The sequence below is a fragment of the Mus pahari genome, chromosome 18, assembly GCF_900095145.1.
Source record: "Mus pahari chromosome 18, PAHARI_EIJ_v1.1, whole genome shotgun sequence".
NCBI lineage: Eukaryota > Metazoa > Chordata > Mammalia > Rodentia > Muridae > Mus > Mus pahari.
Window position 1 is genome coordinate 35,923,318 of NC_034607.1, and position 15,211 is coordinate 35,938,528.

A 15,211-nucleotide genomic window follows, 5' to 3' on the forward strand; every position below is an offset into this window, starting at 1 on the left:
GGATCTCTATGAGTTTGAGGCCAACCTGGTCCACAGAGTGAGTTCCAGGCTATCATCATTCTCCCTTGCTTTTCTTTCTTCTTCTGTTTAAAGAAGTATTTCTTGCATTTGTTCTTTTCCTTTTTCCCTCTTCCCCTTTCTATTTTTCTCTTTGTCTCCTTCTGTTTTTTCCTTTTCTTCTCCACTATCTGTTTGAACATGGTTTACTGTAGAACCCATTTATAAGTAGATTCTTATGCTTAAAATGTATTGAGCAAACTTTGACAAGGTCAATCCAGTTTTTGAAGGTGAGTTGAATGTTGTGAGTTGGAAGCTTCATGCTGTGTCTTAGAGATAATCATGTTGATTTGAATCTGAATATTGTCATTTCACTTTCCTCCCATGTTACCCATGCTATTCATCTTCCACACACACCATGCATGCTATCTCATGTCTATCCATGTTATATCATGTCCACCATGCCATGCATGCTATCTCATGTCTATCCATGTTATATCATGTCCACCCATGCCATGCATGATATCCATGCCTACCCATGTTATATCATGTCCACCATGCCATGCATGCTATCTCATGTCTGCCCATGTTCTATTATGCTTACCATGCTATGCATGTTGTCTCATTTTCCATTCATGCTATCTAATAAAATCATCAGTTTTACTTGGGAATTTGGGAGTACACTATCTAGAGAATAAATGTGGATACATGGGTCATTGATAAGAGAAAAGTGTTTTCAATGAAGTTGATGTTCTCCAGGAAATTATTCATTTTCTGTGAACACAATGTAAAAATGTAACTGTTTTGATGTGATTTCTCCAACATGGAGGTTTTGCTATTGTTCCTCTTTAAGAAAATATGGTTATTGCGCATTTTAAAGCATCCCACAGGACTCATAAACTGCCTCATAAATGCAAACCCGCAGAGGCATGGCTCTTCATTCTTCAAGCCTGAAGAACGTCTTACTATTTTCTGCTTTAGCACAGCAAAGTCACTGTTTTCCTTTCTCTCCTCATCTGTCCTCCTTCACTTATTGTTCAGTGATGCTGTCTTTCCTCTTTCTGTGTGTTCCTTAGTCTTCTTTTGTCTTACAGACTCGAAATGATGATCTGTGGCTTTTTCTTTTTTTTTTTTTTTTTGCCTCTGTGTCTCAGCACAACCCACTCACCCCTGTTTTAATCATGCTTTTCATCACCCGGTGTCCATCCCAAGGGCCAATTCAACAGTTTGAAGCAGCTTTTAGCAGAGAAAGAATTCATTTCCAGCATTTTATTTCTACAATCATTCAAAACTTATGTGTTCAGACATTTTGGAAAGAATCATGGCTTAATTTTTCATGATGAAAATGTCTCTCTTTAATCTACTTCAACAGTACCCAGGGGTGAAAAATTATTTTAAAGTCCACTTGGTTGAATAATGTATTTAAGATGAGTGTTGAGCAAAAAGAATCAGGGTATGTCTGGAATCACATGCCTCCATGTCTTGAGTGTACCCCAGGATGTGCTTGCAAATTTTTCTATTTTTTTCAACACTAACACAGAGTAGAGGAAAAGCAGGCTAAAGAAATGAGGGCTTGAGGAACCCCAAGAAGTGCAGCTCTACATTGCCTGTAGTATTTCTCCCCCCCCCCGAACCCATTATTTAGCGTTTGTTTACCACCAGAAATCTGTTTCTAACTTTATAATATTTCCATGTATTTTAAGCCAACATTTCTCCCAAATCCCCAGTGGTTTTGGTAAGGCGATCATTTTCCACATGTGCCTTCTAGGCCGTCCAGAACCTTTGTGAGCACCCCTGGAAGGGGGGGGGTGTCCAGTTTGATAGGCTCAGTGCCGGACTTAGAAAGTAGAAGCATCTCCTCTAGCTTGTTTACTGTCTTGCTTTTTATTGCTGCTTCCATTACTGAGCAGAAGTGACTGCAGAAGTCAGAATGTAGTAGGTAGATGCAGCTGTGGCTACCTCACTGGCAGAACGGCTGTCCTTACAGCTGTTTGAGCAGGGTGAGTTGCCATGCATGGAGTATTCAAACAGAGACACAGGGAAACTACACCAAGAGATCAAGCTTCAGATGGGGTGAGTCTGGGTAAATGATCTGTCAAAGAATCCAACTCATAGTATAGCTAAATAAATGGGGACATTTATCTTTCTCTTAGGTATTCAGATACCAAATCTAGCACTTATATTAAATATAAAGGTATTAAAGTCCAGAAGCTACATCAGGATATTGAAATAAAACCAACAAAATAATTCTGGTCATGGTAAAAATTTGAGATAACGCTGAGTGAATAGGTGAGCTGAAATCACCTAAAGAAACTAAGACATATCACCGAAGTGACTTGCATTTATAAGGGATAATATTAATTGTCTTAACTAAAATATACACAGGATCTGGTCCTATAGCTTGGTAATTGATCCCCGGCCTATGTTCTGTGAGGTCCCGGAATGATCTTCAGTGTAAATAAAATTTTGCACACACACACACACACACACACACACACACACACACACACACACACCCATTAGACTGAGAACATACTGTTGTTTGGCTCTGTAGGAATGGCATTAGGAAGGGGGAGGGTCAATGAAGAGATGTTTTGAGAAAGGACAGAGTCTACAACTCTTGTTCAGGAAAGGGGGCTGAGAAATTCTTGTTCAGCATTGACCTGTTGTTCTGGTTCCTATCAGATCATACTTCTGTCTATTGCCACTCCAGGCTCACTAGACAGCTGGAGGGCCCATTGGTCTATGTACAGATGTTTCTGTTACTTATTTTTACTTCTATTACTACGTTGGCTACTTTCTAGTCTAGCATTATGTGGGACTTCGTCTCCATTTTTGTTTGTTTGTTTTTAATGCTTGAAAAGATAAGTGATGGGTTTTGGAGAAATGTACTTACTTTTAAAAAATGCTGATGTGCCTGTAAGCTGGCTACTACAGGATAGTACACTGCCCTACAGAGTGGACATCACTTGATACTGGTTAGGAATGAAGACTCTCAGGCTCTACCGTACCCTCCCGACGCACAGGCTACAGCTTAGCCTGGTTCCCAGAACTCACACACACATTAATATCTATGAAGCACTGATCTACTAATTTGTTTCCTGTAGGGCAAAATGTCCTCCTAGGTTGTCAACGATTTCTGGAGTGAGTTTAATTGGGTCATGCTCCTTTTTCTCTCTCACTCTCCCCCTCTCTCACTCTCCCCCCCCCCTCTCTGAGACAGAGTCTCACTATGTAGCTCTGGCTGTCCTGGAAGTCACTGTGTAGACCAGACTGCCCTCAAACTCAAAGAGATCCATCAGCCCGCCTCTGCCTCTTGAGTGCTGGGATCAAAGACACACAGCACCACACCAGGACCCCTTGCTCTTTCTTAATTCACCGAGATCCATATTTCAGAGAGTCCTCACAGCAAACCCTGCAGATGCCTCAGTTCTTCTCGTATAGATGAGATGGGCCAAATAGGGTGACATATCCAAGGTTAAACAGTGAGTTAATGGGGAAGGTGCTGTACCTGCATTTGCATCTGGTTGATCCTTAAGAATGTTTTCAGATGTTAATACTATATTTTCCCTGAATTAAACTGTGGATATTTCTTTATGCATTAGGTGAGTAAAGGCCATGAACACATCAAGTTATAAAAAATTAAGGGTGGTGGAGGGGTGTTTATTTAAAGCAGTCAGCTGGTCATTCAAGCAAATCTCAAATAGTGCTTCCTGTGTCCCACCGTGCCGAAACAAGAGGGGCAAATAATTTTTGTTCCCAGGGGTTTTGGTGTATCTTGGGCATGCAAGAGGACTCCGCCCCTTTGTGCCTGGTATTTATCCTGCCCATTGGCTGACTTGCAGCATGCTGAGGTAAGCCCCATCTGTTTCAGCTTCTATGACACCAGGTGCTAAGAGCAATTGTGACTGTGTTGTGTTGAAGCTGCCCAGATGCCTCCACGATAACTGTAGTTCAAGAGTTGTGAAACTATTTACAGTTTTAACCTATTATGGCTTTGAACAAACTCGGTGCCAGCCTGGCTATTTGAATGCCTATGTTTGCCAAAACAGGGTACAGCTATGGCTTCTAATCAAATTGTTAGTACTGTGCTTTCGGAATAGCTCCATTATTTCCAGGAAAAGGTGAAGAGTGCCCAAAGACCTCTGATTGCCTTTGGTTTTGGACAACCCCATTCAACTACAGAGGTGGAGGATAAAAGCCAAGGCAAGGGGATCCTTATGTGGTTTTGACTCGGTCATTGAATCCCACCGCACGCACGTGTTGCAAACTGGTGGCATCTAATGAGGGTTGCCCACACCGCACCAACATTAATCAGAGAATAGATATCTTCAAGTGAGCTAAGGGGTTAGGAGCCTGCAGTGAGTATCCAGCAGGTCCTTGTTCAGGGTAGAACCAACTGTGAGGAAGGGGCGCAGATACCAACTGAGCCAGGTCTGGGCAAGCTCTTAAGTATGTAATCAATGTCAGAGATGTTTTTCCTCAGCCTTGCAGAAGTGGAGTTTATCCAAGACCTGTGTCCTCTGTACTTTCTTTTGCCGTGACTAACACCGTTTCCTCTGAGGCTATGTATGACCTTGAGAACCTGCAAATGTGGGAGTTGACCCAATGTTCGGGGGTGGGGGCAGGACCCGTGAGCAGCGCCCTTGTCATCCATGCATTGCAAGGTCATCCTGTTTTTCTCCTTTAGCTCTCTTGCTGACATTGAGAGGTCTGGGGCAGCCAGAGAAGTCGTGAACAGCAAAGATCGGTTAACTTGGTGGTTCCTCCCTCTGTTCAGAGACAGCCACAATCCACGAACTCAGCCTCTGGAGTAAAGTCTAGTGCGATGTGGGGAAAGGGACAAACTCATCTTAAATGTCAGCCCGGCATCCCTGGGGGTGAGTGACAGCAGGTAGTTAGAAGCAATTAGTTGTGCGCCTGCCGGGAAACCGGGCAATTACCTTTCTGTCTGGCTTCCCCTTCCGTCCTTCCTGCTTCGGTGGAAGCGGTTAGAAGAGCCCTGCTCCTTCGGCGGTGAATCGCCAGGCTGGCGCGGGGACCGAGGATGAGCTGAGCCCCGGTTGCCTCTCCTCCTCCCGCCGGCGCAGCGGTGCATTGTGGAGGCAGCGCGCACCCAGCGCTGAGCCGCGGCCCGGGACCGCGCGCAGGGAGCTGTCCGAGGTGCTGACCGTCCCGCCCGCGCCCCGCGCGTCCGTCTGCTCTCGGTCCCGCGGTTCCCCGGTCCCCGGCCGGTTCCCGCCCTCTGACTGCCCACCTCTCGGAAACCCAAGGGTGTAGCGGCTGAAGGAAAGCCATGGTGTTCGCTCCAGGTACTCTTTTACCTTCTTTCCCCGCAGACGTCCAGGCGGGGAGCAAGGCGGGAGGCGAGCGCACCCGGAGGGAAGGCCTTTAAGACGACGGGGTCCCTGTGCGCGCTTTGGAGTTGCGGTGGCCCGGGGTGGAGACCGCCGGGTCGCCCCTCTCCCACACCCGCCTCATCCCCAGCCTTTCCGTCTCACAGTCCCGCCTGAATCCCGGCAACCGGAGTGAGCACCGACACCTTGGCAAGTGGCCCACTCGCCAGCACCGGACCTGCGCGGGCGTGCGGGCGGGGAGTGGGGAGAAGGATGCATGACTTGGGGCTCCTACGGTGGGAGTCTCTGTCTCTCCTCCCCATCCTTAGAAGTGACAAAGTGCCCTGCTTCCTCCGGGCCTCCGGAGGAGGTCGAAGGCAAGGGAGCGGGGCGAGGGGGAAGAGGAGCGCTAGCCCTATGGATTTGGATCTGAAACTCTGTCGGGACTGCAGCAGGAGAGAGGCTACTGCGGCGCCGCGGGCGCTTGCAGCGTCTTCTGCTGGCAGGTGGCGAAGGACCTTCGTCCTTTTGCTGCGATTGGAGGCTACAAGTTGAAGAGTCAAATTTATCTGAGGTTGGCGGGTTTCTCTCTCTCTCTCTCTCTCTCTCTCTCTCTCTCTCTCTCTCTCTCTCTCTCTCTCTCTCTCTCTCCCCACCCCCCGCCCGTGTGTGTGTGCGTGTGTGTGTGTGTGTGTGTGTGTGTGTGTGCACGCGCACGCGCTTTCGGGTGCTTCTACTAGGGCCTCGACCTAGGTGTGTGTGTGTGTGTGTGTGTGTGTGTGTGTGTGGTGGGCTGAATGAATCGTGGACCCATTCATAGTTAACATTTCTACGTCTAAAGTTTGTCACTCTCTCTGATTTTTCTCTTTCGTCTTTCTAACCTCTCTCAGTTTGCCTGCCCCGACCCCCTCTGGCCTTTCCCCTTCTTGTTTTTGTTTGTTTTGGCTGTACTTCTGTTTAGGGGCAGTGTACAGAAGGTAGTAGGAAACACATGGAGGGTAGCACTCTGACAGCTTTGGGGCTCTTTAATTTGAGAAACAGGTTTGAAAAATGTCCAATGTGAACAGACATTGGAGAAGAAAAAGAAAGCATTTCTAAAAGGAAAGAATTGGGTCTGGCTTTTAAAATTTTTTCACAGACATGAAAGAAGAGGAAGCTCTCCACCTGTCAATGACCAGTGACCGTCCCTGAGTCCCCGAGAGGCTAGCTAAGGAGACAGGAACCGCACATGCACGTGTGCCTTAGAGCGGTGGTTCTCAATCTGTGGGTCTCGACCCCTTGGGTTGAACGACACTTTCATAGAGGTTGCATGTCAGATATCCTGCACGTCAGATGGTAGTTACATTACTATTCACAACAGTAGTAAAATAGTTATAAAGTAGCAACAAGGGGTTACAGCATTAGGAAGGTTGGAAACCCTTGCCTTAGAGGAATGTCGCTCTCCTTCCAAAACAGATAACTTAAGGGAAATGAGGTGGAGGTCCAGTCTGTGTCGGTCAGTCAGCGCAAGGTCAGCAAGATGGAAGGCAGCAGGTCTCAGTCAGAACATCTTCCCTGCTCTTGTGTCCCTCTGACTCAGTCGCCCTGTGGTGTGAGCAATGTGACCGCTTCCTGAGAGGCGGAGCCGAGGTTCTTTGCCTTTAGACTCCACCTCTTCAAGTCCTCAGAGTCATTCCTCTGAGGAGACATACCCCAGCTACAGAGGTGCAAGGTAGAGCGGTGGTGTCTAGTGCTATGCTGTGGGATGTTGTTATCTACACAATTTTCTTACAAATGAAGGGGTGGAGGGTAGTGTAATGAACTTAGACTACTTCTGGAGGGGCAGGCAATCTGGGTTTAAGCAGCTCAGAATTTCAACATTCTAACTTTCAAGTTTGTGTAGTTCCTGTTTATCACAGTGGAGGAAAATAGTGATGATTGGCATCTGCCCCCCCCCAAAGTAAAAAAATTAAAACCTCAGAAATTGACCTGGATGTGACAGGCACAGAAACCTGTGAAGTGAGTCACCCCTCCCCCAATTTTGAGTTTCTGGAAAATCATAAGCATTTGGGGGGCTAAAGATATTGTCAGTACACCATTGTGCTTACTCTCATATGTGTGGTTACATCATTCGGAAAGAAAACCGGAACAGTGATTATTTTAATCTCTGCTAGAATTTCATTATTGTATCCTCATTTCTAGTCTATTATTCTTCCAGATCACTCTAAACTGGGGACACTTTCCCATTGCATTCCTTCAAGCTAACCTAGTACACAGGAGGGAACCTCGTGGGCTAAAAAGTACTCAGAACCCAACAACTGAGTTCATAAAACTCGGCCCATGTGTATTGTGTTCTTATTGGATTTTTCACAGCAATAAATAGGGGCCACAGGTTTTAAGACCTGGCCTTGCTCTTGCTTTTGCCGATTTAACTGTGTTTACATGACTTTCTGCTTTCCTCAAATGCACTGGTGAAAGGCAAAGCTACTCTCAGTCTAGAAATGCAATGGAATGGGGGGGGGGAGCACCGAAATGAAGCTCTATATTATAAGAAACAAGGCTTTGTGCTTGGGCAAGAGCCTTGAGTAGTCTTTCTTGGTTTGACTAGAATGGAAAAATAAACTCTCCACCTTTCCTTTCTTTTATATGATTAATAGACATTGTAACTTAGAAGAATTTTAATTTTGTGAACAATTAATTTTAAAATTCTCCAAAGTCATGACTACTTTTTTTTTTTTTTTAAGAATTTGGATCTGAATTCAATTAGTCATTTCTTGTACCTTCTGTGGTGGTTACACAAAGGCAGCAGTTGGATGTGCAGCAAGACATATCAATGTCTCTGCAAGGACTGCCTGGGTACCCTTAGAGATTTAACCAAGTGGGGGCACATGGGTAAATTGAGGCACTATGATCGATTCTTTCCTCAAACCTCTCCATTCTCCTGTTTCTGTTTCCTCAAACTAAAGGTCAAATGTTTCCAGAGCAACTTGAAAAGCTTCCCAAGTGTAAATGGCCAATCCCAAGGAAGAAGCCGAGGAACCAGTATGGAGAAATACTTTGCTTCCTGTGTGTAATGTTAAACTGGCCCACATTACTTCTCTGTGAGAAACATAGCAACAGTTACCACTTAGGAGCAGGAAAATACTGTAACATCTCTGGTGCTGCTGGGTGTTTGCAGTCGGGGTATCTCAGTGTTCTTTTCTATTTATAGACAAAGCCAAAGAGGAAGAAGGGAGAGAGAGACCAATGCCATTGCTATGAAAGTTGGTAAAATGTAGCAGAGCGTATTTCTTGGCTGAATTCCCGGATGGGGAAAAAGATACACTCACAAATTCAAGTCTTTTCACTGCCATTTTGTTCAGACTAGAGAATGCCTACATCAGTGAGGAATAAAAACGAAGTAGGCAAGTGGAAACAGGTTCCCTCATCTCTGGTCCACACTGCTTTCTTCAGGTGAGAACCATACATCTCAGGGATTAACTCATCTCTCCTGTGGATGTGGTTAATACATGCTTGACTCAGTTGGGTTTGCTTCAAGTTAGATCCTGTACCAACAAAAAGGTCTTTTCTCTTGTGCATAAATCAGGTAAGGTATAATAATGAGGATTTCATAGAGACATAAAATGGTGCAATTGCAAGCAATTAGGTAGACAGACCCTGACGTCTAAGTTTGATTTGGAGAACATTTAATACCAGTGTTTCCAAAGAAAGTGATCAAGTATATTTAAGAAAGTATTTATTACAAGATAGCCTTTATACATTTATATAAATCTATCAATTCCAAGAAAGCAATGAGTAAATTATATAGCAGACCATCTTTTTTTTTTTATAGCAGACCATCTTAATCTTCTAGCTTTACAAATTCTTTTCTATACATGTAGTCTTTTAAAAATGCATTCATTTCTTTAAAGTCTACATACACTGCATTTAATTTTTGCATACAATTCAATGAGCTTAAAAACATACATAGGCTCATGTAGTCACCACAGAGCACTTTTAATGCACTAAAGTTTTGGTTTGTTTTTTTTTTGTTAAACTTTTCTGTCAACATCTTCCCTACCCTTACATGTGCTCATCACAGATCCTACACCCCTAACCATGTGCTCAGTTCAGAATGTCATACAAATGGAGTCACATTGGGCCTTAGCCACTGATAGAACACTAACAAGATTCACAGACCAGGTGGTTTCTAAACAAAGGAGATCATTTCCTAGAGTTGGAGGCTGGGTAGTCCAAGACCAAAGTGGTATAGATTGGGTATGGCAAGTGCCCTGCAGACAGCTACCTTCTTTTCATGACTTCACATAGCAGAGCATGATAGTCCCTATAGATCTTTCATAACAGAGCTGGTGTCAGTTAGGAAGGTATACCTCCATGTCCTGCTCACTTCTCGACAGTGTCATTGTAGGCAATTGGATTTTAGCGGAAGAGTGTTGGGCCATGTATTAGTCAGGGTTCTCTAGAGTAATGGAATTTATGGACTGTCTCTCAACATTGAGGGAATTTATTGTGATGATTTACAGTCTGTAGTTCAACTAACCCAACAGTGGTCAGCTGTGAATGGGAAGTTCAAGGATCTAGTAGTTGCTCAGTCCCACAAGACTAGTTGTTTCAGGTGGTCTTCTGTAGAAGTAGGTTCCAGCAGATGTGCAGGCAAGTAAATGCAAGCAGGCAAAGAAAAGCAAATTTCCTTTCTTCCAATGACCTTATGTAGATCTCCAGCAGAAGGTGTGGCCCAGATTAAAAATATGTACCACCATTCCTGCATCTGGGACTTGTTTTGTCCCAGGCTGACATTGAACTCAGAGATCTCCTTGCCTTAGTCTCCTGGAATTAAAGACTTGTTCTACCTTGTCTGGGCCCAAGCTTTTCATGGTCCCTATGCCTCAAGATCTCCATGCCAAGATCCAGGTCAGAAACATGTGTCTTCCAGCCTCAAGATCTGGACCACAGGTGAGGCCTCCAATTCTGGATTGTTGTTCATTCCAGATATAGTCAAGTTGACAACCAGGAATAGCCATCATAGGCCATAACAATCAAATCATGTCCTTTTGAAGACTGTCTTCTTCCCCTCAGCATGATGGGTGGTGAGCATCAAGAGCTGACTGGTGTCTACTGTTGAGTAGCATCCCATTGTTTGGCCATACCTAAAGTGGCTAATGCCTTCCCCACTGAAAGACACTTAGGTTACTTCCAATTGGAGGAGATTATGTATAGGGTTGTACTAAATATTCACAGGTGCATGTGTATAAGTCTAATTTTATTCGTTTGGGGGAAATACACCAGCTTTGATTGCTGGGGCTTGTAGGAGGTTAACACTCAGTGGCCCTCTTAAAACAGAACTGTTTTGTCTTCAGGGCCACCACCCATCTGTGAGAAGTCCTGATCTCATCCCCGCCATTCTAATGGACAGGTAGTGGCATACAGCGTGGTTCCATGTGCCTTTCCTTGAAGATCATTGACCATGGCTCTTTAAAATAATTTGTTGCATTTATGTATCTTTTTAATGTGTGTAGGTATTTGTGTGTACATGGACATGCATCTGTATGTACGTGCATGTACACATATGCACATCACAGTACACAGACAAAGGTCAGACAATAATCTGCAGGACTACTTTTGTTGGTTCTCCCTGTTTACCACATGGGTCCAGGAGACTGAACTCAGTTGTAAGCATCTCTCTCTCTCTCTCTCTCTCTCTCTCTCTCTCTCTCTCTCTCTCTCTCTCTCTCTCTCTCTCTCTCTCTCTCTCTCTCCTTTCTCTTTCTCTCTTTTTCTTTCTTTCTCTCTCTTTTTTTAAATTTAATTTTATTTGCAATTCATTTTTTACACTCCATATCCCATCCCCCACCCCTACCCTCCCCCCTCCAACTGCTCCACATCCCACACCTCCTCCCCACCACATCCCATCTCCACATGGATGCCCCTACCCTCTACCCCATCTGACCTCTAAACTCCCTGGGGTCTCCAGTCTCTTGAGGATTAGGTGCAAGCACCCTTTACTACCAAACCATTTGCCAGTCATTTGTAGATAATTTCTTAAGAGCTTATTTGCTAAGTGTCTATTTTCTTTCTTTCTTTCTTTCTTTCTTTCTTTCTTTCTTTCTTTCTTTCTTTTTTCTTTTTTTTTTTTTTTTTTTTTTTTTTGAGACAGGGTTTCTCAGTATAGCCCCGACTGTCCTGGAACTCAATCGGTAGACCAGGCTGGCCTCAAACTCAGAAATCTGCCTGCCTCTGCCTACCAAGTGCTGGGATTAAAGGTGTGTGCCAGCACTGCCCTGCAAGTGTCTATTTTCTTGATGTGACGGTTTACATATGTTGTTGATTTATCAGGAGAATGTTTGCTTTCTTGATGTTGGGTTTGGGGATTTCCTGATATAGTCTTGTCTCAGATACACGATATTTGCTGCTGATTTTGTTCTATTCAAGACCACTTTAAAGCTCATTTTTTAAAATTTTAGTGGAGCTCATGCATTTTAATGTTATATTTTTTATGACACATCTAAGAATTTTTGCTTAACTCAAGGTCTTCAAGACTCTTTCTTCCATGTTTCCTCCATGAGTTTTGTAATTTTATGTCTCTGATCTATTTTAAGTTGCTTTTTAAAGTTACTCTCACTCAATTGTGGTAGGAAACCTATGCTTTTGTATCCAGGAGGTTGAGGCAGGAAGGTCTAGACCTTGTGACCAGGTCAGAGAACATTCCAGGGAAGTCTGGAGTACATTGGAAAAATCCTCTCGAGAGTTCTGTTCTTTTTGGTTAACATATAACAGCTGTGTGTCTGGGTTTTGCAGAATGTTACTTCTGCGGGTGCTATAGCATACTCTGACCACATCAGGGTAGTCATCAATTCTGCCTCCCTCTGGCTTCCTTAGGTTTGGAGCCTAAGTTCTTCTCGGTAAGATGTACAAGTCCCCATGGCCAAGAGCCAGCCTCACTGTGTGAGCTACAGCCAGCCTCACTGTGAGCTACAGCCAGCCTCACTGTGAGCTATAGCCAGCCCTACTATGAGCTATAGCTAGTCCCACTGTCAGCGATAGCCAGTGCCATGGTGCTGCAGAGCACAGGAAGCAATACCATCTCTTCAGCTACGCCTCCTTTTGGTGGATGGTTCTCATCATCCACCGGTCACAGCCATAAGTCATCACTAGAAGGGGTATATGCTACTTTCTTTCTGTGTCTGTCTCCTTTTACTTAATATTAGTGTCTTCCAGTTTTGTAAATTCTCTTGCAAAGGACAGATAACATTCTTTTGGTTGGTTGAATAATATCCTCCACCTCTCTCCCTGCCTCTGCTCCACGTTTTCCTTATTCACTTACCAGTTGATGTCCACTAGACTGATTTCATATTTGACTGTAGTGAATAGTGCATATATATAAACAGACCCCCACATACATACACACACATATACATGTACACACACGTACACACACATATATGTTTACACACACGTATACACATACATATATACACATACACACATATATTTACAACACACACACACACACACACACACACACACACACACACACACACGGGTCTGTTTGCTGTGCTGTGTTATATTTCCTTTCCATTTGTACCTAGAAGTGAGATCTGTGGGGGACCTATGCTGGGTTTTCGAGGAACATCTCAAGTGCTTTCCATCATGATGTATTAATTTGTGTTTGTATTGTAAGGTAAGCATTCTGTTCTCCATAGGTTGTCTGTGCTTGCTAAGTTGCCTCTTTTTGGTAATGGTGTGCTGCTGTGGTTTTGATTTCCATTTCCTAATGACTAACAATGACCAATATTATTCATAGATTTGTCAACAATTTGCATTTCTTTCTTTTTTTTGCAAAAGGCATATTTATATCATTCATCCAATTTTAAAAGCATTTTGGTTGTGTTGTTGAATTTTAAAATTTTCTGATTTATTCCAGTCTTGGTCTCATGAGTGGTCCACAGCCACTCCTTTCCCTGACATCACTCTGCAGCCCACATTGCTGGCTGCTTCCTGCGTCGCACCAGAAGTTGTCTGGTTTTGCTCTTGTTGCTTTTGAATTTTGTGGGCCGTATTTGGAGACTGTTTGCCTTAGCATGTGATCACACTCTTTTAATAAGGATAGTTTTGCAACTTGTTTTAAAATTGGATAATGCGATGCATATCCTTTTGCTTAGAATTTCTTTGCTCTTCCAGACTTTTATGGTCCAATATACTGTAGAAGTGGATTTTTCTAGCTAGGTAAAAACTGTCATTATTTCAGAGGAAGCACATAGACTTTTACCATTTTAGACCATATGGGGACAGTATTAATATTAATCTGTTAGAAGGAATGTCTCTCCATCTCTTTCACCAATGTTATGATTTCTATCATAGAGATCATTCATGTCCCTGGTTACTTTATTTGTGGGCATTCTTTATTATTATTATTATTAATTATTAATTATTATTATTATTAATTTTATTTACATTCCAGTCATTGCTCCCTCTCGGTCCCCCCCTCCCACAGTTCCTCATTCCATTCCTCCTCCCTCTTGCCTCTGACAGGGTGCTCCCCTGACCAAACCTCCCCCTTCCCTGGGGCTTCAAGTCTCTCAGGATTAAGTACATCTTCTCCCACGGAGGCCTGACCAGGCAGACCTCTGCTATATATGTACCTGGGGCCTCAGATCAGCCCATGTATGCTCCTGGTTGGTGGCTCAGTTTCTGGGAGCTCCCTGGGGTCTGTGTTAGTTGAGGGGTCTTCCTATGGGGGTGCTCTCCCCTTCATCTCCTTCAATTCTTCCCCTAATTCAACCATGGGGGTTCCCCGACTTCAGTCTAATGGTTGGGTGTATCTGTGTCTGTCTCAGTCAGCTGCTGGTAGGGCCTCTCAGAAGACAGCCATGGTAGGCGCCTATCTGAAAGCACTTCAGTAATAGTGTCAGACCTTGGTGCTTCCCCCCACCCCCATGAGATGGATCCCAAGTTGGGCTGGTCATTGGACCACCTTTCCTCCAGTCTCTTCTCCAGTTTTATCCTGACACTTCTTTTAGACAGGAACAACTCTGGGTCAGGAATTTTGACTGTGAATTGATAACCCCGTCCTTCCACTTGAGGCCCTGGCTATCTACTGGAGGTGGACTCTTTGAGTTCCCTCTCCCCACTGTTGGGCATTTTAGCTAAGTTCATTCCCACTGAGTCCTTGGAGTCTCTCACTTCCGGGGTCGCTGGTATTTCTAGAGGTTTCCCCCCTGCTTCCTATATGCTGCATATCTCCATTCATTCTCTTGGCCCTCCTCTGGGCTTCTATCCTGCCCTCCCCCCACATCTGACCCTCTTCCTCTTTTCCCCTCTCCCACCTCTTTCCTACCCAGGCCCCTCCCTCCCTTTGTCTCCTGTGATTATTTCCTTTCCTCTTCTAAGTGGAACTGAAGCCCACTCACTTGGGTCTTTCTGCTTGTTACACATCTTACGGTCTGTGGGTTATATTCTGCACTTTTGGGCTAATATTCACTAATCATTGAGTACATACCACATATGTCCTTTTGTATGTCCTTTTGGGTCTGAGTTACCTGACTCAGGATGATATTTTCTAGTTCCATCCATTTTCACTGACCCTACATCAAACAGAGGTTTAGTATCCATAATACATAAATAACTCAAATTAACCTCCAAAAAACCCAAATAACCCAATTTAAAACAACACCCAGGCATATGCTAATGTTGAAGAGTTAGTCACCTGACCATCTGTCCCCAGCCATGGTTGATGTCCCTAGCTTTTCAGCTCTTATTCTGCACTCTGGAGTGCCTTCCCCATTGCTGGAGTTTTCACTGGGGACCAGGGTGTTTAAATGGCTCCCAAACCTTTTGCTCGGCTTCATTGTGGTGTTTGCAAACTTATAGAGATGAACTATGTTCTTCAGAGGCTCTGTTGC

At 44.2% G+C, this 15,211-nt stretch overlaps 1 protein-coding gene and 1 long non-coding RNA gene across 2 annotated transcripts in view; one reads left to right on the plus strand and one right to left on the minus strand.

Moving 5' to 3' along the window:
* LOC110335388 overlaps positions 1-5,070 on the minus strand; it is a 22,272-nt gene extending 17,202 nt beyond the window's left edge. The window contains exon 1 of the long non-coding RNA XR_002381164.1: positions 4,941-5,070. This is a non-coding gene — a long non-coding RNA (uncharacterized LOC110335388). The remainder of the gene's footprint in view (positions 1-4,940) is intronic.
* A 21-nt stretch (positions 5,071-5,091) lies between these two features.
* The window catches only part of Akain1 (A-kinase anchor inhibitor 1), a 43,173-nt gene continuing 33,053 nt past the window's right edge, over positions 5,092-15,211 (plus strand). The window contains exon 1 of the mRNA XM_021218564.1: positions 5,092-5,309. Within this exon, the coding sequence (XP_021074223.1) occupies positions 5,294-5,309 (16 nt within the window). The 5' untranslated portion in view covers positions 5,092-5,293. The remainder of the gene's footprint in view (positions 5,310-15,211) is intronic.